The 26004-nt window shown below is 38.4% G+C and overlaps 1 protein-coding gene across 1 annotated transcript; it reads left to right on the top strand.

Moving 5' to 3' along the window:
- The first annotated feature begins 20238 nt into the window (after positions 1–20238).
- Positions 20239–24038, top strand: LOC104597296 (Protein kinase superfamily protein). The gene is made up of 3 exons (XM_010258761.3): positions 20239–20911; positions 21068–22148; positions 23351–24038. Exons 1-3 carry the CDS (start codon positions 20538–20540, stop codon positions 23654–23656), a joined length of 1761 nt encoding a protein of 586 aa, XP_010257063.1. The 5' UTR covers positions 20239–20537; the 3' UTR covers positions 23657–24038.
- The last annotated feature ends 1966 nt before the right edge of the window (positions 24039–26004 follow it).

Genomic DNA, 26004 nt, shown 5'->3' with positions numbered 1-26004 from the left:
TGACTTTAGGGTCTTTGAGAAGATCAAATAAATTCAAATATTGTGGGGTTTATTTTAGATCTAAAGTATGATTTTAATCATAAATAGAACTTAATTAAAAAAAAAAACAACTTTTTTAGAAGCCCACCAAATTTAGCTCTAAGGATTTCATTGAAACTTGCCATGTGAAGGGTGGATCTCAAATAAAATATACATATATTTGCCTTATATTGAGGGCAGGGTCATTAATTAGTTTTATTTATTTATTATTATTATTATTATTCTTTTCTAAAGTAGAAGACCATTACCTAATATTGATCACAGCCAAGGGGGGTCTTGGGAGGGTTGGACATGTGTGCCCATAGTTTTTTATGAGTTAAAAACTTGAACATTAACCAGGGTTACAACTTACAACCAATCAACTGGGCTTCAAGCTCAAGCTCAAGCTTTAACTTGGGTCATTCAAATTTTGGCTAAAAGTTAAGTCCAAGTCTGGCCCATGAATAGATATAATGATGATTCAGTTTGTAGGATTTTTGGCTAGTTGTAACCAGATTTGGGATTGAATCGAATCCCATTGCTATCAGGGTTGGGGGTCATGGCTACCCCTATTGTATACCCCAGTTAAAATAATAATAATAATAATAATAATAATAATAATAATAATAATAATAATAATAATAATAATGATAATAATAACAAATAAAAATCACCGATCAAAGTGTGGGATGGCAATTTCTCCCATAAAACCGAGGCCCTGCCCCGCCCTAAATGGGGTAGTTTTTTTTGTCAATCCTAAATGGGGACAGGGTGGGGCGGGGAAAAGATTCGGGGATGGGTTTTGTATATAATTCTCTGAACCCGGAGGTAAATTAATAAAATCTCTAGGTTTAAAATAGTTTTACTTTTTTCCCTAAATTTTTAAAATCCTAAAATCCCATAATTTTATTTTTGAAGTACCCATAAAATATTATAATTCAATTCCTAAAATACCTCCAAATTCCTTGAACGGAAAAAATTCAAGAATTCCCTGTCCCCACGGGGAGTGGATGCCCCGCCCCGCCATGCAGGGATGGGGCAAAGTATCTTAACTACGGGGCAGGGACTGAGGAGGGGGTGCCCCGCCCCAAACCCAACCCGTTGCCATTGCAGGATTTCAAAAAAAACATTTTAAAAGTGCTATTTATTAATAAAATTTTCTGGAGATAAAGAATCAATTAAAAGCCCATTCAGCAAAAATTAGTAGCCTAGTAGGTAGGAGCTACCGAAATGATGTGCTCAAAAAAAAGCTTAGGTTAAATTTCATCCAACAAATCTGGATTATATAGTTGTCTTGTCCTCGAAGAGAATTACTGAAATGCTGCTTCAATGTCTGTTTCAGAAGCTACGAAACATCTCCTTAGTGATTGCTGAAGGTATCGTTTCTGTCGTTGCAAAGTGTGTGCAAGTCAAAAAATGCTGCAGGATGAAAGGGAAGGAAAGGAATAAAACTCACAAGACTATCTATTTATGTTTGGTTCCCCCTCAGAATTTGACCGAATAACAAATAAGGAATAAGGGATTTGTTTGAGCGGAAAGGCCACTTGACGTGGTTCATTGCATTAGCATTACATGTAATTAAAACAATAATGTGGCTTGACTTTGGTCGTGCCCTGTCTAGCCCTTGTCTATGAATATATATTTGTTATTTTTATATATATTGATGATTGATGACTGTGATTGATGAAGAATAGATGTCAGCTGATTGGGTTTAAGTGGTAAGCCCGCAATGACCCAATTTTATTGGGTTAGGACTGGATCGGCTTCAATAAGGTTTGAGTTGAGGTGGGCCACTCAAACCTGATCCGTTGACATTTTAGCACTGAAATACATGTATACGAAGGTTTGATAGCAAGGTTCAAAATATCGATATGCTCAATATGTCGGTAGGGGCGTATCAGGCCATATTAGTACATTTTTTTTATATTTTTTTAAATCGGTTCAGAGAAGCGGTTTAAGGCTCCTCCACCCCTTGAATTGGTCAGAACTCCGATACACCCTTTATAGGGGCGTATTGGAAAGCTCCTGAAACGATATATGATGAGGGCAAATTTGGCCCTCCACTAACATCATGACACGTGGCATCTCGGAACAGCTGGATGACACCCAGAACCACCTAGGCGACAATTTTTCTTAGCCAAAATGATGGAGCCCCAGCTAGTGACCTAGCACTGTCGTCGACCTGGCGACCTGCCCCTGGTGCCGACCTGGCAACCTGCCTCTAGCGCCAACCTAGCGACCTGCCTCTAGCGCCGACCTGGCGACCTGCCCCTAGTGCCAACCTGGCGACCTGCCCTTGGTGCCGACCTGGCGACCTGCCTCTAGCGTCGACTTGGCAACCTACCTATAGCGCAGACCTGGCGACCTGCCCCTGGTGCCAACCTAGTGACCTACCTCTAGCGCCAACTTAGCGACCTACGAGACGTGCTCGCCGTCGATTTCTATATGCATCCCATCACTCCCAAGTCTCTCGGAAATCAGCTCTCACACCGAATGTTTTGGGAGAACCGAGTAAGGCGCAAAGATTGGCCTACATGCACGACTACCTCTCCACCCGGAGATCCTGGACGTGTTGCATGATGCTCTCGCCAAACAATGCCTATATAAAGGCCTTACCTCCAATTCTATGGGGAGAGGCACAATTTAGTTATTGCAGCTCTCCAGCTCTCCCACATTTAGCTATCTTAAAATCTATGGTTCGCTAACTTAAGCATCGGAGTGCCCACCCCGGGTAAACCAACCTGGGCACTCTGACACTGTGTCCTTGCAGGTCGCATCAGAGCCACCTCTCCAGCTCGTCACCACTCAACTAGACATCAGAGCCACCTCTCCAGCTCGTCACCATTCAGTTAGGCGTCAGAGCCACCTCTCCAGCTCGTCACCATTCGTTAGGCGTCAGAGCCACCTCTCCAACTCGTAACAATTCAGCCAGGCATCCAAGCCACATTCCAGGTAGGGATTATTCAGCCAGACATCCGAGTCACCTGCCAGCCGAGAGCTGCCGAAATGCGCTTCATCAATTAGTGTCGTCTGTGGGATATGATACAAAATGCTATTTTCTCACCCAATTCTCTGAGCCTCAAGTAATAACACCTTCAAGCAACAACAACAACGCTTGATTGAAAGAACCCCCTAGGGGGGGTAGAAGCAAAATGATTAGCCCAGAAGAGTTCTCGCAGTCATGCCCTAACAGAATCTCCCTAACTGTGAGGCCACTCCCATATGTCGAGCTCTATGTGCTCTCTGCGAGAGCTGATGGCCAATAGAATGTGAGGCCACCCCATAGGTTGAGCCCTCCGTGGTTCTCGTGGGAGTTGATAGCCAACAAACTGTGAGTTCGCGCTGCAGATCGAGCCCTCCATGCTTTACGTGGGAGTTGATGGCCAATGGGTTGTGGAGCCGCCCTCGCAGGTTAGTCATGCTGAGGTGATGAGAGGTCTGTAGGCTGAGGTGCTAAGAGCAAAACTAGACTGTCAAAATTCTGACGACCTGGTGACCAAGAGACCTGCCTCCGAACTGGCGACCTGCTTCCTCCGACCTGCTGACACACGTAATCAGCCTGTACAAGCCTTGTCAGTCCTATTCGCGAGGTCGCTCCTATAGGTCGAGCCCTTTGTGGCTCCCGCAGGAGTCAGCGGCCAACAAACTACAATCGCCCTTGCGGGTTGAGCCTTTCAAGGATTTCATGCGAGCTGGCAACTTGCAGTTTATAAAGCTGCCCCCACAGGTTGAGCTCCTTGTTGCTTATCGTAAGAGTAGACGACCAACACCTTAAAGGACTGATACAACGCAGCCATGGCACCAAATTTCTATTTAAATTCCAACATCAATGCACATATCACAAGGGGAAACCAAACTGCCTTCAGCATCAATGACCCCTAAGCCGACCTCAAAATATGTTGGTAATAGGCCTAAGGACCTACAACGAAGCACAAATCTACTCCCTTCATTGAGCTGATCTCAGCTCGGGAGTGGGGGCAATTGATGAGGGAAGATTTGGCCCTCCACTAACATCATGACACATGGCATCTCGGGATAACTGGGTGACACCCAGAACCACTTAGGCGACAACTTGCCTTAGCCAAAATGATGGAGTCCCAGCTAGCGACCTGGCACTGCCGCCGACCTGGCAACCTGCCCCTGGTGCAAACCTGGTGACCTGCCTCTAGCACCGACCTGGTGACCTGCCCCTGGTGCCGACCTGGCGACCTGCCCCTGGTTCCGACCTGGCGACCTACGAGACGTGCTCGCCATCAATTTCCGCATGCATTCCATCACTCCCGGGTTTCTCAGAAATCAGTTCTCACACCGAATGTTTTGGGAGAAACCGAGTAAGGCGCAAATATTGGCCTATGTGCACGACTACCTCCGAGGACTTCGAAGTAGTTAGGCATGTCCTCCCGGAGATCCTGGATGTGTTGTGTGATGCTCACGCCAAACAATGCCTATATAAAGGCCTTACCTCCAACTCTAGGGGGAGAGGCGCAATTTAGTTCTCGCAGCTCTCCAGCTCTCTCACATTTAGTTATCTCAAAATCTCTGGTTCGCTAACTTATGCATCAGAGTGCCCACCCCGAGTAAAGAAACCCGGGCACTCTGACACTGTGTCCCTGTAGGTCGCATCAGAGCCACCTCTCCAGCTCGTCACCACTCAGCTAGACATCAGAGCCACCTCTCCAGCTCGTCACCATTCAGTTAGGCGTCAGAGCCACCTCTCCAGCTCGTAACCATTCAGCTAGGCATCCAAGCCACATTCTAGGTAGGGATTATTTAGCCAGGCATCCAAGTCACCTATCAGCCGAGAGTTGCCAAAATGCGCTTCATCAATACATATTGGCTGATATGTATCAATACTTTGAACCTTGCTTGATAGATCATAGGTGTATTACATAGGAGATAAATTGATGTTTCATCGTAGGAGATAAATTGATGTTTCATTGAATTCAGATCTCCCATCTACATGATATTACAGTTGTACATTAATAATATCTTGCCATTAAATGATAACATGTAAATTCAAGAAATATTCTCAATGCACAGAAGGCATGAGTTGGTGTAGGGAGGGTTCTTGTGGATAGGAGATCTGAATTCTATTTCATCATCATTTGGTTGGGTTGCATTTGAATTCAACATATTGGATTCGGGTTGGCTTAGACCCCTTCAGGGCCCGACCCGTTGACATCCCTAATGAAGAGAACACTGTATCACTTTTGTTATTCGAATGGACGGCATTTGAAGGGTAGTTCTAGTGGAGCAAGGGTAGACTAGTGGTGGGTATAGCTTGGCGTCGAACTGCACATCGATTGTCACAAGTCACGATCCCTATCATTTTTTTTAGAAACCAAGAGGAACTACACAAGATGGGGGGTAGCGCGTCCCCATAAATCAGACTTACAAATACAAGCTAAATTCCAAGGAAGATCACTAAGATTGAGACTTACTGTACCCTGTAGGGACAAAAAGGCTTGATTGGCGAGCCAATCTGCCGCTTGATTAGCTTCCCGATAGACTTCGTTTGCTCGATTCTTCAAATCCAAACACTCTTCAATGAAGTTTTGAAGGTTCTAGGGGGGTCGATGAGTCGTTTCAGACAAGAAATCACGATCAAGGAGTCGCCTTCAATGATGATGGAATGGTTTGGGAAATTCATTGACAAGTTGTGGGCCTCCCACGCGGCCCAAGCTTCCATCAAGTTGATTGTTGTAGAACCTAAGTGGTAAGCCTTATAATCTACCACCTCACCCATGAAGTTCCTAGCTACAGCTGTGACTGAGCACAACCCATTGTTTAGCCGGGACGCGTCGAAGTTAATTTTGATAGTACCAATTTTTGGAGTTTGCCACACAACATATTTGCATGACTTATGGGAATCCACCCCATTAGTCTTCAAATTGGTTTCATAATATTCCGAAAAGGTCAATAAAGCTCTTTCAATCACCACTTGAATAGGGGTTGACGCATTGTTAAAGGATTTTTGGTTTCTATTTTTCCAGATGTACCATAATAAGAATGCACACTTTTCTCTTTCATTGTTTCATCCATTTGAATTTTTCTTACCAATTTTAAGCCACCAATCTTCCAATAAAAGATTAAATCTTGAAGGACCCTCCAAAATGGGATTTATTGCATCCCAAATTTGTTTAACATCTATACAATTTTTGAAAATATTCTCCACATCCTCGTTATCTCCACAAAAACTACATTTTCCATCCATACTTAAACCTCTATTTTGCAAAAGCAATTTTGTTGGGAGTCTTTTATTAAGCAGGAGATAGAGAAAAGTTTTCAATTTTGGTGGACAATTAACCTTCCAAACGGTCGAATTCCACTTTGGGTTCAACTCTTCATAAATAGACAAGTTACATTTTAATTTATAAGTAGACTTAATTGAGAATTTTCCATCACAGCTAAGTCTCCACACTAATTTATCTTTTTTATTTGAGGGGATAAAGATAGATTTTATTTTCCCCCATATATTCAAAGGAACCAAGCTACAAATTCTATTTTCAATCCATACACTCCTATTCTGATTAATAACCTCACTAAGAAGGAGATTATCATTTTCAATCCTATCAAGAGGAATAATTTGTTCCAAAGAGGTATTGCCAACCCATGTATCTTTCCAAAACTTGATAGGTTTGCCATTGTTTATTTCCCATCTTAACCCCTTTTTAAGGAGATATCTCCCCTTTAGGATACCTCTCCAAGCCCATGATATATCTTTCTTTTCCTTCACATTCCAAAAGTCCTCATTCTGAAGGTACTTTGTTTTCATACTTTTAACCCAAAGGTTATCACTGTTAACTAATATTTTCTAGCCCAACTTTGCTAAGTTGGTTTTATTAACCCAATGGAGGTTTTTTAGCCCCAAACCACCCCTACATTTTGGGGTACACACCTTGTTCCAACCAATTAAATGAACCGATTTGTTTTTTTCACTAGAATTTGACCATAACAAGTTCTTTTGGATTTTATCAATTTCATCAATGATATTTTGGGGAAGCTTGAAAAAACTCATGAGAAATTGCGACATTGTATTCGTTGAAGCATTCAAAAGGGCCATTCTACTTGCCAAGGATAAAGTGTTTTTTTTCCAGCTTGATAGTTTGTTATTAACCATTTCCTTAAGATTCAAGAATGTGCTCTTTGAAACTCTACCATTTATTATGGGGGGCTCCCAAATAAGTATCAGACTTTGCTTGGATTGGGATATTCAGAATTTTTGCTATGATTTTTTGGAATCTCGTTGGCGTGTTTTTTGAGAAATGAAGTATAGATTTTGAAAATTTTGGGCACTGGCTAGATGCCACAGCAAAATTAGTGAGAATGTCTTTTATTTTCAAACATCCTGTAATCGAGGTCTCAGAGAATATCATACAGTCATTTGCAAACTGTAAAATTGGAATTTTTGGACTTCCTTTGGCAACCTTACAACCAATTGGGCTTTTCTTACATAGAGTTTCTTTTTCAAGTTTCTTTGCCAATGCTTCTACACAAAGAACAAAAATATAGGGAGAAAGAGGATCTCCCTATCAGATCCCTCTAAAAGGGGTAAATTCCATAGAGGGCTACCATTTATTAAAATTTGATAAGATACCTTTTTTATACATTCCATAACCCAGGTAATCCATTTCTCATGAAATCCAAATTTTCATAAGACTTTCTCAATGAAATCCTATTTTATTCTATCATAAGCTTTTTCCATATCAATTTTGTAGGCAAGCATACCCGTTTTTCCTTTTTCTTTCTCATTGTATGTAACATTTCATGAGCGATAAGAATGTTGTCATTAATATGCCTGTTAGGCACAAAGGCACTTTGGTATAGAAATATAATATTATCCAAGAAAGGCTTAATCCTGTTAACAGGGATTTTTGAAATAATTTTGTAGATGACATTGCATAAACTTATGGGCCTATAGTTGTTAACATTTTCAGGGTTTCCATTTTTTGGGATGAGTGAGATAAAAGTTTTGTTCAAAATTCGACACAATTTCCCAAAATGGAAGAAAGCCTTAACAACTTTACAAACGGAATCTTTTGTGATGTCCCAATAGTTTTTGAAAAATAGGGCATTAAGACTATCCAGACTAGGAGCTTTAAGATCTTTGGTTGATTTAAGAGCCTCAACAGTTTCCTCATCATTGACCTCCCTAATAATTGATTTATTTTAATCATCAATTATACATTTATTGATCTCCTTAATGAAATCATCTATTCCTCTTGTCCCTTTTGTTTGAAATATCTGTTTGAATTTCTCATAAAAGACACATAATATTCCCTCTTGATCTTCAATTCTTTCACCCTCGTCATTTTTAATAGTAGTAATTCTGTTTCTAGATTTTCTTATAGTTGTTGATGGAAAAACTTATTGTTTTTATCCCCAAGTTTAACCCACTCGATTCTTGATTTTTGAGCCCAATATGCTTCCTCTTTAGTAAGAATATTATTTAGTTATTTTTGCGAGGCACCTTCCAAGTTCTGCAAAGATCTATTATTATTTTCATCAACATTTTTGGACATCTCCAAGAGAATTTAAAATATTTTGTTTTTTCTTAAAAATATTTCCAAAGTGTTTTTCATTCCAAATTTTCAGCATTGTCACCACTTTATTTCTTCTCTTTACGAATTGGATGGCTTTGGATTCAGAGCATTCAACGTTCCAAGCTTTAGATATGACCTCTTGCACACTCGGATCTAAGCACCGCATCTGTTCGAATCTAAAGGGCCTCAGACCTTTATATTGAGGAGGGTCTGGATGAAGGATGAGGGGGTGTGGTCTGAGGAAAGGAATGGCAAATTTTGCAGGGTGCTGTTTGGGAAAAGTCTCCTCCAATCATCGTTAACGAGAGTCCAGTCCAAACGCTCCCAAGTGAATTTATTTTTCCATGTGAATTGGAGACCCTTCATCCAAGTCCATAAGGTTACAATCATTAAGGAGTTGGTTGAAATCCCTTGTTTGTCTCGCCCTGACCTCTCTTCCTCCTTTCTTATTATCACTTGTCTTGAAAGAATTGAAATCACCAACAAGGCACCAAGGCTCAATTATTGAATATGAAATGTCTTTAATCCATTCCCAGACAACTCTTTGTTCAGATTTATTAGGGGGTTCATAAACAAAAGTACACATCCAAGATTTGTTTAAAGTTAAATTAGTTATGCTAACATGAACAAGTCTATTATTAGAAAATATTATATGGATATTACATAAATTTTTTCCCGTAAAATCCAAAGATCCCCAACAAAACCTACAAAATCAACTAGAAAATAGTTTTCAAACTTCAAGGATTTCACTATCTTTCTTGCACGAATTGGATTGACTCTAGTTTCTATAAAAAAAAATAACACCAAGAAGAACACATTCATGCTCATAGTCTTCCCTATGCTAGTTTTTCTTAATCTTCATTTCTTCATTTCTTCATTTGGAGCTGCTTCGTCCAGTCTTCCTCCATATCATCCTCCTCTTCATCATCTCCTTCCCCAACTTCTTCATTTCCTACATCTTCCTCCTTATCATCAAGCCCATTTTCATTATGCTCATCTTCTTTCATTTCCTTTTTTTCAACCCATCGTTTTTGTTGGATATTTGTGGTAGGTTCAATGATGGCATGACCAGAATTTATGAATTTGGTCTTAGCAACTCCATTAGTATAGTCCAAACACAATTCCGACCAAGGGATTTTCAAATGAGTACAAAAGTTGTGCTTGTTGTTCCAAGCCTTTTCCTTGTTGCATTCATATCCCCTTGTGCCGACCCCTGTCATTGGATCCATACAATGTCAGCCCAATAATTCGGTAGGTGTAACTGTGGAAGCAGCAGTTCTGTTGACAAGGACTGCAAAGGACAAGTTACATGGGTGGCCCACCCGTTTTTATTAGACCCAGGATTTGGTAGTAGAATAGTTGAGTTAGGGCTAAGTTTGGGGAGTTCAGATCTGTGCCCCACAACGTCCCACAGTACATCCCCGTCGTGTATTGGGAATATCTCCTGATGATGATTTATGTACTATCATTAGGAGATGTTCTCAATACACGATAGGGATGTGCTGTGGGACATTGTGGGGCGCTCCTATGTGTGGCAGAGATGTGAACTCAAGTTTGGGACATATAGAAGATAAATCCATGAGTATTGATTGTATATCCAAATGTTATAAATTTGCAATGACCAAAAGTAAAAAAAGAACTCGAGGAAGTGTTGGACAATGAATTCAGATTAGCTGAATGCAATGGTTGTGTAGCAGGATGTGAAACTAATGAAAATGTTCTATGTCATAATGTTTTAAAAGTCAATCTGGAATCGGAACTGTTATGGCCAATTGTTTCTAAGTCGGTGGTTTGAACAGATGGCCCATTTTGACAAAAAAATTAAAAAATAATTAAAATAAAAAATAAACAAAACTGTTGAACGAATCAACGGTTCGATCATCTGCATCAATGGGTTGTTGACCAATTCAATGGTTTTTGGCCAAGGATCGGGCATGGGGTAAAACGGAACCAATTGCTTGGATGGTTCTTGGACCGAACGGTCCGACCACCCGGGTAAGTGCATTTACCCATGTTCTTTTATTTCTCATGTAAATAATGCAATGACCATTTTAGCCATAAAAATCCATTATTAAAAAGGGAATTTTTGTCTCATTCATGTGTTGGCAACTTTCCCCCTAGGTGGGAAAGTTATTTACCGAGATGGGTATAAACTTTCCCTAGTCCCCACATAAATCTGAAAAAAGAACATGAGATTCTTGGTCAATGGGAACCAAAATCCATTGACTAACTTTCCTCCTCTCAAAATCCAAAAAAAGAATGCCCCCTTAGTTTAATGTTTGAAAACCTTGCTCAAATGCCGATCCGTTTTTTGTCCCATAGAGGGTGTTTTACAACATTGAATATTTATTTTTAAAATTGTTACATTAGTAAAAAAATAACCATGTTATTTAACTGTGCTTTTGTTTTGAAATGCGGAAGCCCAAAAAAAACAGGTTGGTTTTGTTGTTTAAGAAAGCAATTCATGTTTCTAAAACCATATGTGGTCAGAACTAAAACAAGCCATAAGTTCAAGAACATGTTTCCTGTGTTTTTGTTTTAAGAATTAATTTCTTTTAGCTCAGTTTGGAAAGAGTACAAATACAAATACATAGAAAATAATACGAAATACAAGGTTTTGTGCTCTCATATTTGTATTTGCACTCCTTCCAAATGGAGCCTTTGGAACAAAATAGTTTTGATTTATTTTGGAACTTGAAACAAAAAAAAAAAACTATTCACGTTGGCAAATACTCTCTAAGGGGGTGTTCTTTTTTCGGATTTTGAAAGGGGGAAAGTTGGTCAATGGGATTTTGGTTCCCATTGACCAAGAATCCCATGTTCTTTTTTCAGATTTATGTGGGGACTAGGGAAGGTTTTTTTTTTCTCGGGTAAGTGATACCCATCTCCCAGGTGGGTAAATAACTTTCCCAACAAAAATGCCCTTTTTAGTAATGGATTTTTATGGCTAAAATGGTCATTTCCTTATTTACATGAGAAATAAAAAAAAAACATGGGTAAATGCACATACTCGGGTAAGTGTTTCCCAGAAAAAACTTACCCAAATAACTGCATTTACTTGGGTAAATAACTTACCGAAAAGAAAACGAGGCCTAAGTGTATACATCACTGGTCCAACCATCAAGGTCAATGGATCAATGGTAGAGGTGTCAGTTGGACTGGATTTGGTTCAATCCGATGTGAGTTCATTACAAATGGACCAGGTCCAATACAATCCAATAAATATTTTGGACTGGTCCAATTCAATGTATGGACCATCCAATCTATTCAAATTTGTTTTAATTTAAATTAATTCTAATCCAAACCTAATACAATATAAATTCATCATGGATGGACCAGGTCCAATCCAATCCAATATACTTTGAACCATTAAGTCTGGACTGGTTCAATTCAATATGTATTATTCGTCCGTCAAAATCAATTTTGGTTTTTGGATCCATTGACACCCCTAGATCATCCCATGAAATCATGATAATAAAAAAAATAAAAAATACAATAATACAAAATCCAGTGACCTAACGAGTATGAAGAGTAGTCAATTCAACCATTTGAATCAACAAATCGTTGATCAAATCAACGGTTAAAGATTAAGCGGAACTGAAATTGTGTTTGGCTCACCGAATCACTGGTTGGACTAACCAGGTCAATAGATAAAAGACATTGATTTAGCTTAACCTGTTCAATATCAGACATGTTCGTTGGAACCTTATGCATTGAGGGTGTAAACCAGTAAACGGAGTGGATTTGAACTAAATCAGGTAATATTTGAACATATGTTCAGTTTTAAGAATAATAATCCAAATTCGATTTGATACTTGACAGATCATTGAAAAAGCCTGTTGAATTCGAATTTGTCTAATTAATCTAATATTCAAAAGTGGTTTGAATCTGACCAATTAGTTCAAGAATGATAATAAAATCAAATTGCCACCATCTTCTAAACTAATACGGTAGTAAAGTTGGTAAAACCCTATGTAAAAAACCACATTATGATAAGTTTAATCCTAAGAAAAAACGATAGTTCTGTAAAAAACAATGTTGAGGAGCCCTAAATTGTAGCAACTTCGTGAAACCCTGATCTATTTTGCTTGAAAACAGCAATTTCATTAAACAAATGAAAACACAAGAATTAAAAATTCTAAAAAAAAAAACTGTAACAAATTTGGGGGGTTGTTTAATAATATATGGCTGGTTTTGTTTTTTTAGAAAAAAAAATACAAGTTTCACATCAGCAAAATTAAACAAAACCAGCCATATTGTCTAACATCCCCCTTAGTCTTCACACAAAATGAAACCCTTTAAGTGAATAGTATAACATCATATCAATAATCTTAAATAATTATACAATTTTTTTTCTTACAAAGATGACAATAGCGGGATCTGAAACCACATAACAGCTAAGATCATTTATCCAACGCACCAATTGGACTACTCCTCAGTTGGTTAATGAAAGTCTCTAACTGGTCTCTCATACTAGCTGTTCTAAATGGGTAAATTGTAAAGCAAAAGGAGAAGGAGAAAAATGTAAGATTGACTGGTTGAGAATGTAAATAAAAAATCACCTACTCATAACAACAATGTTTGTTGAATCCTTATTGTTAAATTCTACCTTAATTGCTCTCATAGGCCTAGGGGTGTAATTGAGTCAAGGACAACCTCGTATCAAGCTGTTTAAGCTTGAGCGCAGCTTGAGCTTGACTTAAAAATGCAAAGTTTGAAATTCGATTGGAGCTTGATTGAGTTTCAATCATGGTTTTTAAAACCAACCCGGTGGCTGAACCGGTCAGGGGTCTGGTTATCGGGTCGAACGGTCTGATCATTCGAACCGAACGTTCGACCTGTTCTGACAAGAAAATAAAAAGAAATTCAAAAAAATAAAAAGCGGTCAAAACCATTCGAACGGTACACACGGTTTGAATGGTTAATTGCCCGTTCAGCGGTTCACTGACCAAAATCAATGGTTTTGGGGAGAAATCTGGTTTTTGGGGAAAATGGAACCGGCCACCTGACCAGTTCCCGAGTTTTCCGGTCTGACCATCCGATTTGGTCCGATTTTAAAAACCATGGTTTCAATTTTTTTGACTCGAACTCAACTCAAGTCAATACTCGTGAGTTATTTGAGTCCTGCTCGACTCGAGTTGGTTATAAATAAATTAGAATTATAAATTATAAATATATTAATATTAAAGATATTAAAAATATATATATATAAATTAATATTATAAATACTATAAATAAAAAAATATTATGAAATCAATTATAAATTTATTTAGTTATATCATATTTAAATTACTATAAAAAATAGTGTTTATTATATTATAAATATAACTATATTAAAAAATAGTATTTTATTATAAATTCGATTAAACTTGTGAACCACTCAAATCGGGAATTGCAAAACTTGAACTTAGCTCGACCAACTTGAACTAAGCACTCAAGCTTAAATACTTTAAATCAAGTATTTAGTGAACCAAGCCAGTTCATGAATATAATCAGCTTAGTAGCCTATTCTTATATATATATATATTATGAAGGGCTACACAAAGGGGAATAGCCCATCCTCGAACTAATAATACCCCCAGTCAACAGGATTCGATCCAAGCCTCCAGGAGACTTTACCAACCAACCGTTTGGCACCCTGCAATCAAGTCGATAGCGTCGGTTACACCCTTTAGTCAGTAGCCACTGCCAATGCTGGGCGAGCGGCAGAGCGCCCGGCCTAAACCAAAATAGATATTACTACTTCTTGGTCGGCGCAAGGGACAGTAAATGCACATAAGGGCTGACAGTCTGGCACTTGCATTTCTCCATTAGGGCATATCGAGACCGGATCTGCTCTTCACACCTGACGCTTCACAGGCGTTTTATTTTTACATCCTATCATCTATTGGGAATATCTCCCGTATTTATTAATTATTATTTACGGGAGATGTTCTCAATGCACGGTGGATGTGTCTATGAGACGCTCATTTGTGAGGAACAGATCCCGTCACGGGCATACCGTGATACCCTTCTTCTTCCCTATGAAATATAAACACTAACCTCTTGCTCCTCCACCAATCAGATACCTGACGCCCAGAGACAGTTTCCAGGACCGGTCAGAGGTTTCAGGTTTCAGTAGGTGCGTGGTTTTACTATTCTGACATTTGGGCGTTCCTTTTTTTTTAATTTTTTTTTTTGTTAAAGACATTTGAAGTTTGAAAGATTGATGCATGTGGACATGCAAAATGAAAGTATAAATATTATAAAACAAATTGTATTTCGTCTAATTTATTCTGAAGGCTTTATTTTATTTGGCTCCTACAAGCTTCCCACCATCTCCTTTTCCACATCTTAACCCTAAGACAGTTTTTGCTTTGAAAGAAAAAAGGTACGGAAAGGGTGGGAAATCTATTCTTTCTCTCCCTTTTCTTTCAAATCAAATACAAACTAAATTTTGAACGGTAAAGGGCAATTTTTGTCTTGAATATCAATAAAAGATAATATTTTTATAAAATAATTAAAGATAAATAACTTTTTTTGAAAAATATCAAAGAAGGGCAATGACTATTCATTGTCTTCCTCTGCTTTGTGATTATTTTAAAAAATATCACCGAAGCTTCAAAAGTTTCAAGCCTCTTATCTCTCTTATGAAGCTTCCAAAGTTTCATAAAGATAGTTCTTAAAAGTCCCACATCGGGTTTGAGATCATCTCGAGTGGGTCTCCATCTCTCATGGCGTCGCGTGCTGAAGCTTCTTGATTCATAAAGATCCCGCGTGCTGAAGCTTCCTGATTCAGAAATTGGAAAACTCGAAGCTTCCTGGATCTGAAAACCAACTTGCATTCTTTACACTATGCGTGTGTCTTCCCCTCTGCAACAACATCGAATCCAGGGAGAAATGAAAAGAGAGAGATAACCTCAAACCCGATGCGATGCTCAGCTTCAAGAGAATGGTGTCACCGCGATTCCGGAGTAGTAACCGTGAAGAAAAACGTGCTTGTGCGCTGCTCCGCCTCTCGCATGAACAGTGTACTCGAATGAATAAGACGTAGAGGAAGACAATGAACAGTGTCATTGCTCTTTCTCGATATTTTTTTAAAAAAGTTACTCTATTTTGGTTATTTTATAAAAATATTACTTTATATTGATATTCAAGGCCTTATCTACAAGAAACCCAATTTTAAACCTTATATCTTTAATCCATGACCCTAAACCTAAATCCTATCCTCTACTAAATAGGAGTCAAGTGTCAATGTCTATAAACAAGTGGATTTGTTTTTTAAAACGTTTTACATGTTATTATTGTCATTTTTTTTTATTTCTTGATATTACTCATCACTGCGGGTGCAAATGGATCGGATCACTCCTGTTTAGATCTTTGGATCACCCCTACCTAATCTGAAAAGATCTGATCGTATATATATTATATATTTATAAATATAAATATATAATACATATATATTATTTATATTATATTTTATAAATTTGTTATATTATTTATTTTTTTTATAACAAATATGTATATGTATGATGAAAATAATTAAAAACACTTATATTATTTTTTTGTTTTTACTTATTTTAATTTTCTTTTAATAATTTAATAATTTTTAAAGAAAACAAATTGGATCGATCAAATCCAAAAATCCGACATACCAATAGGATTCAAATTCAAATCGAGTCCTATCGGATCGGATCGGATCCAACATAAACAGTGTTAGATCGGATTTGAATATACCCTAATTTGAATTCAACCTGATCTGTTTGCATCCCTACTCATCACCCTTCAACCCCTCACATGTTGGGATCTGCTCCCCACACCAACCTCACAACATGTCCTGACACACATTGGGAACACCTTCCTTATTTGTGTGTTATTCATGAAGAGTAGGGGTGGATTTGAGTCGAGCCAAGTTGAATACTTGGCTATTCGAGCTCGGCTCGTTGAAATTGTGTTAGGCTCGAGCTCGATTCGAGCTGGAGACTTGATCTCCAACTCAGCTCAATTCAAAACTTGCAAGTTCGAGCTCGGTTCAACTGCAAGCTAGTTTTTTTTTCTAAAAAATAAAAATTATACATATAAAAATATTTTTTATTTTATATACAAAAAATTAAGAATTATAAAAATTATTTACTATAATACATAAAAATAAAAATATTATATATAAAATATTATTATATATATTTATATATGTATATGTATGTATGTATGTATATAATAAGAAATTATTTATTTACTATACTAGCCTTGTGAGCTTCATTGGGCTCGGACTCGACTCGAAGCTCAGTTTAAACCAAGCCAAGCTGAGCTCGAATAGCTCATGAGAAGCTCCGCTCGTGGCACCCTAATGAGGATTCATACATGGTGAGATGTGTTGTGAGGTGTACTTTGTGAGTAGAAAATCTCGATTCTATTTGTGTTATATTTATATAATTTTTTTCCATCCTAGTCATGCCAACTTAACCCATTTATTTCCCTATTATTAGGGATGACAATTTTCCCCATTTCCTCGATCCCTGTGGGGATCCTCCCTGAATGGGGCAGGGACGGGGATGATTTTCCCCTTGCGAGGACGAGGATGGGGAAATTTTCATCCCCGTTAGTAGGGATGGGGAGAGCACTCCTTGCCCCACAAGGACCCCGATCCCCGCCCCATGGGATCCCCACTAATATATATGTATATATGTATATATATACATATACATCTATATATTAATATTTTTAAAAATATGGTTGAATATGTTTGAATCTTTTCTAATAGGATTGTAAATTTTAATTATTTTATTTTTATTTTTTAAATAAAATAAAAAACAACATATGGTTAACATAATAAAAAAATCACGAGGAATGGGGATAACCTTGTCAAGACCAGATCTGCTGCTCACATAGGGCACCTCATAACGATCTCACAGCTACATCCCACCATGCATTGGGAATATCTCTCGTATTTATATGTTATTATTCACGGGAGATGTTCCCAATGCATGGTGAGATGTGCTTGTGAGTAGGGGTGTCCATGAAAAACCGAATCGAGAAAATTGAACCACAAAATGCGGTTAATCTAACTGATCGGTATATATATTCATATGTATATTTTATATATATTTTTAATATATGTCATATATTTTCTATGTATTATATATAAATGTATACTTATATTGTATTTATAATGATCTATTTATAAATATATTATATATTTTTAAAATATTTACAATATATTACATATCATTTATTATTTATAATATAATATTATACATATATTTATATAATATATATTATAAATATAAAAAACCGAAGAATCGAACCGGTCAAAAATTGAAACCGGTGGATTAGTCAACCGATAATACTGGTTCAGTTTCGATTTGGAAAAATGGAAAAACCGATACTACCGATTTAATTTACAGAAAAGGACCATGGTTCAATTAACCGAACTGTGGACACCCCTACTTGTGAGTTCAGTGTGAGGTAAATTGTGTGAATAGCAGATCCCAATTCACCTTGTTCCCGTTAGTGGGGACGGGGATGGGGATGGGGATGGAGATGGGGAGAGGCTCCCCGTCCCCATCCCCGCCCCACCTCTTTATCATTCCTACCTATTATTGCTGATTGCTGGAGTCTCTGTTCCTTTTGGTTCAGTTTGAAAAGAGTACAAATACACATATGTAGAATACAAATATATAATATAAAATACAAATTTCTGTATACATATTTGTGTTTTTACTCCTTTCAAACTGAGCCTTTAGTCTGAAGATTCGCTAATAAAGGGCTCATTAATTAGCAAGGAGTGCTTTTTCTTGTAATAGAGCATACATTTGGTCTAACACACAACCCCTATTGCCATCATCAAGTTCTAGGGTCTTTACTCCGTACTTCTCGGCGACCAGTCTTACTCTTGAAGGTGTCAACTGTTTCGGCTGATATATCTTTTGTTAGGCAACAAACGGATCAGATTCAAATTTAATATATTGAGATTTAAAATTGATAATATAGACATAATTTTATCTAATGTTCAGAAAGAAAAATCTTTAATGTTCGAAAGATATAATATTAGGAGAGCTTTAACCAATCAACCATTCTCTTTTCTTAATGAAATCACTTGATTATTAAAAAAACAAAAACCTTCAACAGTGTTTCTGTATTGGTTACAAGTGTTTCTGTATCATGTATTTCTGAAACCATAGTCGAAATTCATTTAAAAAAGAATTTATCCATCCATGACTCAGTAGTTGAGCATTAGGACTTAGGGTTTCATTCGAAAATGGTCATTAGGGCTTTCAATGATATGTTTAGTTGATCTTGCATGTACCCTGTCCCCACTATGATGTGTTTATGACGTGATGTAATTGAAGAGAAAAAAGCTTATCCATTAGAGTTAGAACATACTTGGATTAATTAGATCTGGATAAATAAAATAAATAAAACTAAAAATTACAAATAACCTATGATGAAAGAAAATAGTTTTTGATGAACAAAATGACCTAAAAATAAATAAAAACTATACTTTATTTCATCTCAAAATTCTAAATTCTATTGCAGAATTATAGCAATTCAAAATTTAAAATACCCCTACCTATAATATCAATATTCACCCATATATTACTATCAATTTCCAACTGGTATCTACCTAAACTGTAAGATAGAGTTGAGATTTATTAGGGTGAACTGAACAATAAAAAAGTAAAAAACCCTAAAAATAATCTTTACGAATCCTGAATTTATGACTATTTACTTATTTAGGTTTGGTTTGAAAATTATAAATAAAAGCTAATTTCAATTGAATCGGAAAAAAAAAAAATGGAATCGGACAAACAGCCAAACACATACGGTTGCCCTAAAAATCCGTAAAGTTCCAATTCCATCACGTTTCACATACCTGATACATAAACAAAAGGCTAAATTAGCATTTGGGCTGTTTCACAAAAAATAAAAATAAAAAAGAAGGCTAAAATTATGGTATGTATGGGCACAGATGACCGGTGCATGAAACAAAAGCCCCATTTACTTGCCACCTGTACATATATCAGTTGGTATTGAATGGATGGATGGTAGAGCAAAGTTTATCTTAAGATACCAAGGTAATTTTACATTTAACTCAATTGTACCCACTCAATCGTACACCGTACATGTGTCAAGTTATTAAGGCCAATAGATTCCTCTGATTCTTACAACGCCTGCTGTCTACTTGTCTAGCAGAGCGGGATTCTCCATAGTAGTACCTTTACGATTTTAAAAGGAAGTTTCTGTACACGTGGCAATCGGAGAAAATGAGGGCGCATTGATTTTATTGTCCAACTCATCTGCACAACAAATGAATCTCCTTCAACAGTTCAACTGTTGTCGTTCACAGGTCACATGCAACGCACACCTCCCCTTCCCTTCCAAGCTCTAAACCCATGTCGCCGAATCATGAAAAAGGAAAACGGAAAAGCTGTGATTAGCAAAACACTTCAAAACGATCTTCCGAGAAAGAGAACGTTACGAAGAAAGAAGGAATAATAATGACGATGACTTGATGGCACGTGGCACCACCGGCTGGTCCCATCCAACGAGCTCTAAGTATCACATGGTTGATATCTTACCATGTAATATAGATGGCTAAGATTCACTGGATGGCGGGACCTACTCTACATGGCCCAATCAGCATTTGATCATCAGATCTTAAGGAGAGAGTATGCATCAAAGGCAAATCAGGAGCACATACACTCAGGATAGATACACATGCTCTCTCCATTGAAAACGTATGCTGTATAATCAGCACCAGCACCGAGAATCACCTTCATCATCGCCCTTTTTTAAAAGGAACACCGAACATCCAACAGACAGGTTCCTTCGCGTCATCTCCGTTGGGTCGGGTCGGAGTTAAAAAGGGAGATGGAGAGGGTCTTAGAAGAGACAAAAACGTCTCTCCCTCGTTCTTTGTTAATAACTCTTCTGCAACTCTACTGAGCTTTCCTTCTTTCTACCGTTTTCAAGCGTCATTTGCATCTGGGTTCGGTCATGGCAGCTGCCCTCGAATGCTGGACTAGCCGGACCAGCACTGACGAAGATATGGTAGAGCAAGTTCTCATGAAAACGAATGATAGATCAGAGGGCTTTCCGGCAACTTCCTCGGCTGCCGCCGGCAAGGAATCCTCTGCTGTGCAGAAGAAATTGCAGCGTCTAGGGCGCAATGTCGCCGGAGCGATCACAACGCTCAAGAACTCCCTGAATCTCGACTCGGTTCGCGAACCACCCTCGACTGGGATGCAGAGTAGCCGAAAGCTTGTGTGGGGTAGCGTCTTGCGGAATCTCACACAACTCTATCCTGGTAGCCAGCTCCCAGAGAGGCTCATCTCCAATATTCGGAAGCATTTTGACTCCTTACCGCTCAGGTCGAATGCTTGTTACCAGAGAAAGAATCTCGGTTGAGTTAATTCTTCTTTCTGGGGTTCTTTGGTCTTTGTCAACAATTACTTTGCGTGATTAGTCTTTAAATTTCACGGGGTGATTTTTCTTTCTCATCTCCTTACTTTCGTTGCTTTTAACAGTTATGCACAGGCGAGTTTCGACATGAAAGATGTTTTCCTTCATATTCGAATGCTCGAGCAGGCAGCTGTGGATGACCACCCTGCGATTTTTATTCAAGAAGTGTCTGACGATGAAGTCCAAGGATCTGTTTTCAAGATCACATTTGCCTGTACCTCTTCTATTTCATTGCCGGCCATGTCGGGGGCACTTGATAGTGCGGCCATTTGCTGTAAGAAGATCCAGATCTTTGAGAAAAAGGGTTTTTCTCTCGGGATTGTTCTTGTTCTGGTTCAATCCGGGCAAGAGAAATCCTTCAAGACCCGGGTCGAGACTGCCCTGAAATCTGCTTTGAAGAAGCCAAAACCCACCGCTATGAAGCTCCCATTCGGTCTCTGTGGTTGCCAAGAGGAGAACACTAAGGGCCGAGAAATTGAAGAGATCGACGTTGACAAGGACGAACACAGTCAAGGAAATAGCACCGAGAACTCGAATCATAAGGTTCAGCTTCAGAATCCCCTGCCGGTTACACCCTTCATTGTCTCTGTTGATGAGTGGCAGACAGTCCTGTCCGGTGGAGAAGAGATTGAGAGATGGCATTTGAACCCAGATCATATTGAGTTCCTAGATCAGATCGGAGCGAATTCTTTCAAGGGAGTTTACAAGGGCAAGCGGGTTGCGATGGAGAAGATCAGAGGATGCGAGAAAGGAAGTGCTTATGAATTTGAGCTCAGAAGAGATCTTTTGGAGCTGATGAGTTGTGGGCACAAGAATATTTTACAGTTCCACGGCGTTTGCATCGAAGAAAATCATGGGCTGTGCGTGGTGACTAAGCTGATGGAAGGGGGTTCTGTCCATGACATCATTCAAAAGAAAAAAAAGCTTCAGACTAAGGAGATTATAAGAATTGCCATTGATATTGCAGAAGGGTTGAAGTTCATGAACGATAATGGTGTCGCATACAGAGACTTAAACACACAGAGGATCCTATTGGACAAGCAGGGGAATGCTTGCCTTGGGGACATGGGAATTGTGACAGCTTGCAAGAATACTGGAGAGGTGACGGAGTATGAAACTGACGGTTACCGGTGGCTTGCTCCGGAGGTTGGTTTTCCTACCTTCTTAACTTTACATACGAAGTACTAAAATTTAAAAGAAAGAATTTGCTCTTGTCCACCCAATTGACACAATTGTTCAATTGATTCACAAACTCGAGTTGATTTAGATTTTAGATGCCCACCCTAACGGACCACCACCTGTTTGGTTTGGCTACAGTTCAATGGGAAAATGCTAACCATATAATAAATGCATTCTTTTGGACATTCTATCAGTATAATGTCAACTTCGTCGAACAGTCCAAAAGAATGTAATTCATGGGATGGTTGATGATTTTATGGCCAACTGCTGAATTTGAACTGGGGCTGCCTATCAATTGGAGTCTCTTGATTGACGATATGACCTGTTCATTCAACGGGAGAGGTGATAAAGAAAGGATTTTCCTTTCTTGCAGAGATGATTTGACATACTGTCTCCCAAGACGCTTTTAGTCAAAGCATGCTATGCTACATTAACCTCATCTAGACGGCTAGACGTGTTTAGCAATATTTCACTAGCTAACATGCTTTGTCTAAGCACTCTAAAACCCAATCAACCACTGTAGCTCAGTAAACTGTTGCAGCAGTATGTGTTAGTTGCCCAATCACTCCTGACTCTGTAATTCTACCTCAAGGCATGTCTGGCCATTAATTTGAGTTAATTTCCGCAAACGAAGTTGCACAAATTGCTTATTATTCTAAGGCTACTGTTATACCTAAAATTGGTGGCTTTACATCACTTATGGCTTACCACAATTTGTGGATCAGTAAGTAAAGCAATTCTCCCAATATAATTCATCAAGCATGCCGAGTATATTATTATAACTGCATCTGCTTCTGCCTTTTCACTTTAATACTGATGCTTATCCAAGCATGCCTACTGAGTCCCATTAAACAAATCATTTTTATCACCCTAGTGCTACTTTCACTCAGTTGGGTTTCATTAGTGGATCCCACCCAGTGACCCGAGTTATCTTTTATCATTCATCATGAAGCATGCCCAAGTAAAAATTAAACCTTGTAAGATCTTGTCATGTTTGCCACTAGTTTGGGTAGAAGTCTTGCCAAAATAGTTGAGTTGAATTCTTCATCTGCAAAAATTTTCAAGTTGTGAAAGGGTCGTTTTGTTTGGTATAATTATGTAAACTGTAAAGAATCTTGAGTTTTTGCTAAGAACATGACTAACGTGATGATGTTGTTTGGTGATGACAGATTATTGCAGGTGATCCAGAGAGTGTAAGCGAGACATGGATGAGCAATGTGTATAGTTTTGGGATGGTTATCTGGGAGATGGTAACAGGGGAGGCAGCTTATGCGGCATATTCGCCTGTTCAGGCAGCTGTTGGGATTGCTGCTTCCGGGCTGAGACCAGATGTTCCCAAGGATTGTCCACAAGTCTTGCGGTCGTTGATGATGAAATGTTGGAATAATTCCCCGTCCAAGCGCCCACAGTTTTCTGAAATCGTCGCTCTATTGCTAAGGCCCAACAACAACAACAGCAATTGCCACAATAGGTGATGGGAGGTATTGCATCGTGGAAACTAATCTACGAATATTAGTAATTTGTGTAAAAACTAAGAAGAGCTCTTATGAGGAATTCTCATGCCCAAATGTAGATTAGAAAATTATGTTCTCCCTTTCTTTCCCATAAATGAATATACATAATCAGATTCTCTCTTCTCTCTCTAAAAGAAAAACATACACAGAGAAATCATACGCTTGGTAACACAAAATATCTATATTAACTTTATTTTCTTGTGGGTGTTCTCATTTTTCTTGGTTGTTTGTGATGTTAACTTTCCCATAAATGATTGTAATAATTTTTCTTAGGCTTTCGTTGGCTTCTCTTGGTTGTTTGTGATGTTTCAGTTGGAAATGTCTTGATGTTTTTGTTGATTTCATCTTCAAGAATCTTGTGTGGGGTGAGTGGGAAATGTTTTCGCCTGTGTTGTGATCTACAAATTTGATAATGTTAAACCAAATTTTACTTTCCAAGCACATATCTAGCGAATGAAATATTACTATTATGGCAAAAAGGAAAGGTTGATCATTGAGGGCACATGAACCGCACATCCCATTTTTTTTACACCAATACCCCTGTATCTGTTTCTATTTCTTGTCTTTCTGGCTCCATTTGATTGCAGTGCAAGTCTGAATTGGATCAAATTTTGCACCCAGTTCAGTTTTGTATCCATCTGTTTGTAGCTACGATGTGCACTCATCATACCTGATAAAAATTTGTACTTTATCTCGTTTATACTCATTGGTAGTGCAAATTTTGCATCTCAAAGACTGATGCACAAATTGTCATCACCTTCTTTCACCTCAACTCTTTCTTTTATGAAGAGGGTACCATATCATCTTTTTTTTTTTTTGATAAGTATTACGTATTCCTAAAGAAAATAATCCTCCTCGTAGGATCCTACCTTCATTTTCTTTCATAAGGTTTAAAGTATCAATATGTGTATCTTGGGGTCACTGAAATACTAATGTTGTGTTTGGTTTGAAGGAAAAAGTAGGGAAAGGAAAGGTAGGGAAACCTATACAATCTTGCATAGGTTTCCCTACCTTTCATTTCCCCACTTTTTCCTTCAAACCAAACGTAGCCTAAATACATGGAGTTAGGACACTGGCCACTTTTGAAGGGTTTATACCCTAAAGATGTTTTGGCTCAATTTTCTGAAACTTAGAGTCTGTTTGGTTCACAGTCGGAATTGAAATCAAAATTGGAATTGGAATTCTTTGAAATGGGAATTGGAATAGTCTATTCCCATAGTTGTTTGGTTCAGACTGGAATCGGAATAAAAATTGGAATCTGTTAGAATGAAATTTCATTCCAAGGGGGGGGGGATGACTATTCCTTCTAATAGGGGAATTCCATTTCACCAGAAATAGGAATGAGAGAATGACTTTACCAGAAATAGGAGAAACATCAAGGGTACAAAAAAAGCCCCCTTTTACAGAAATGGGAAGATGACCTTAAGGGGGGTAAGTTCGAACAAAAAAGACGACTCGTATTTACTTTTGCGTATGATCACACTTTGAACCATGCTCTTTCATATGAGGTGGAGACTACATCAGTTTACTTCTCACAGACAAATAAGAAGGTTAAATATGAAGCAAAATTAAATTAGAATTTACATTCAGCACATTTGTACTCTCATACATTTGTACCCGTGCAAATAAAATTTTGCTGTAAACAAATCGAGCGATCAGAGTGCAGGTGCCACCCTTACCAAAAAAAAGGTGATGTACCCAGATCATCACCCAATGAAAATTGAAAAAGCAATAGGAAGTTGGAAACGTCTACCAAACAAAGGAAAAACAAGGTAAAGGAGACTGGGCAGATGTGGGGATGAGAGAGAAAGATTATAATCATTCTGTCATTCACCAATTTTGAAGCGCCCTGGCTGCCGGACAGGGAGATGGACCCTTCTGTTTTTGTGTCTCATGGTGGGGTACAATCTCACAGTTATCTCTCCAAACGGCCGTTCGGATCGAATACTTGTGCAGTCGAGTCCAATTTCAGTTTGGCCATATGAAATTCCGCATTCATCACGGACGCATGTATTGGCAGGTATGTTGGAGTTTCGTGTTAAGCTGCCATCCCGATGGATTTCTGATCATTTTTCTAGCCTGATCCGAACTTGAATACCCGTGAACTATGATGGGCCTTTAGTCTTAGGGATGGCAATTTTTCCATTCCGTTAAATTTTTTGATCCGATGGAGTCGGGGATGGGGATTGTTTTGGCAGAGTGAAGATGGGGACGAGGATTAATAGGAATCTCTGATCGGTCGGGGTTGGGGATGGAGATTGAGGTCCCTATCCTACCCCGACCCCAATTATATATATATATATATTTAA

Source organism: Nelumbo nucifera, chromosome 2 (genome assembly GCF_055504915.1).
Source record: "Nelumbo nucifera cultivar China Antique chromosome 2, China Antique-T2T, whole genome shotgun sequence".
Lineage (NCBI taxonomy): Eukaryota > Viridiplantae > Streptophyta > Magnoliopsida > Proteales > Nelumbonaceae > Nelumbo > Nelumbo nucifera.
This window is presented reverse-complemented; position numbering and strand designations above follow the sequence as displayed.

What these genes read in the sequence shown, in the direction of transcription:
- LOC104597296 (XM_010258761.3), top strand. Translation starts at nt 20,538, where the DNA reads ATGGCAGCTGCCCTCGAATGCTGGACTAGCCGGACCAGCACTGACGAA. An exon ending in TTTGACTCCTTACCGCTCAG is followed by an intron (nt 20,912 to 21,067) that starts GTCGAATGCTTG and finishes TGCTTTTAACAG; the next exon opens with TTATGCACAGGCGAGTTTCG. An exon ending in ACCGGTGGCTTGCTCCGGAG is followed by an intron (nt 22,149 to 23,350) that starts GTTGGTTTTCCT and finishes TGGTGATGACAG; the next exon opens with ATTATTGCAGGTGATCCAGA.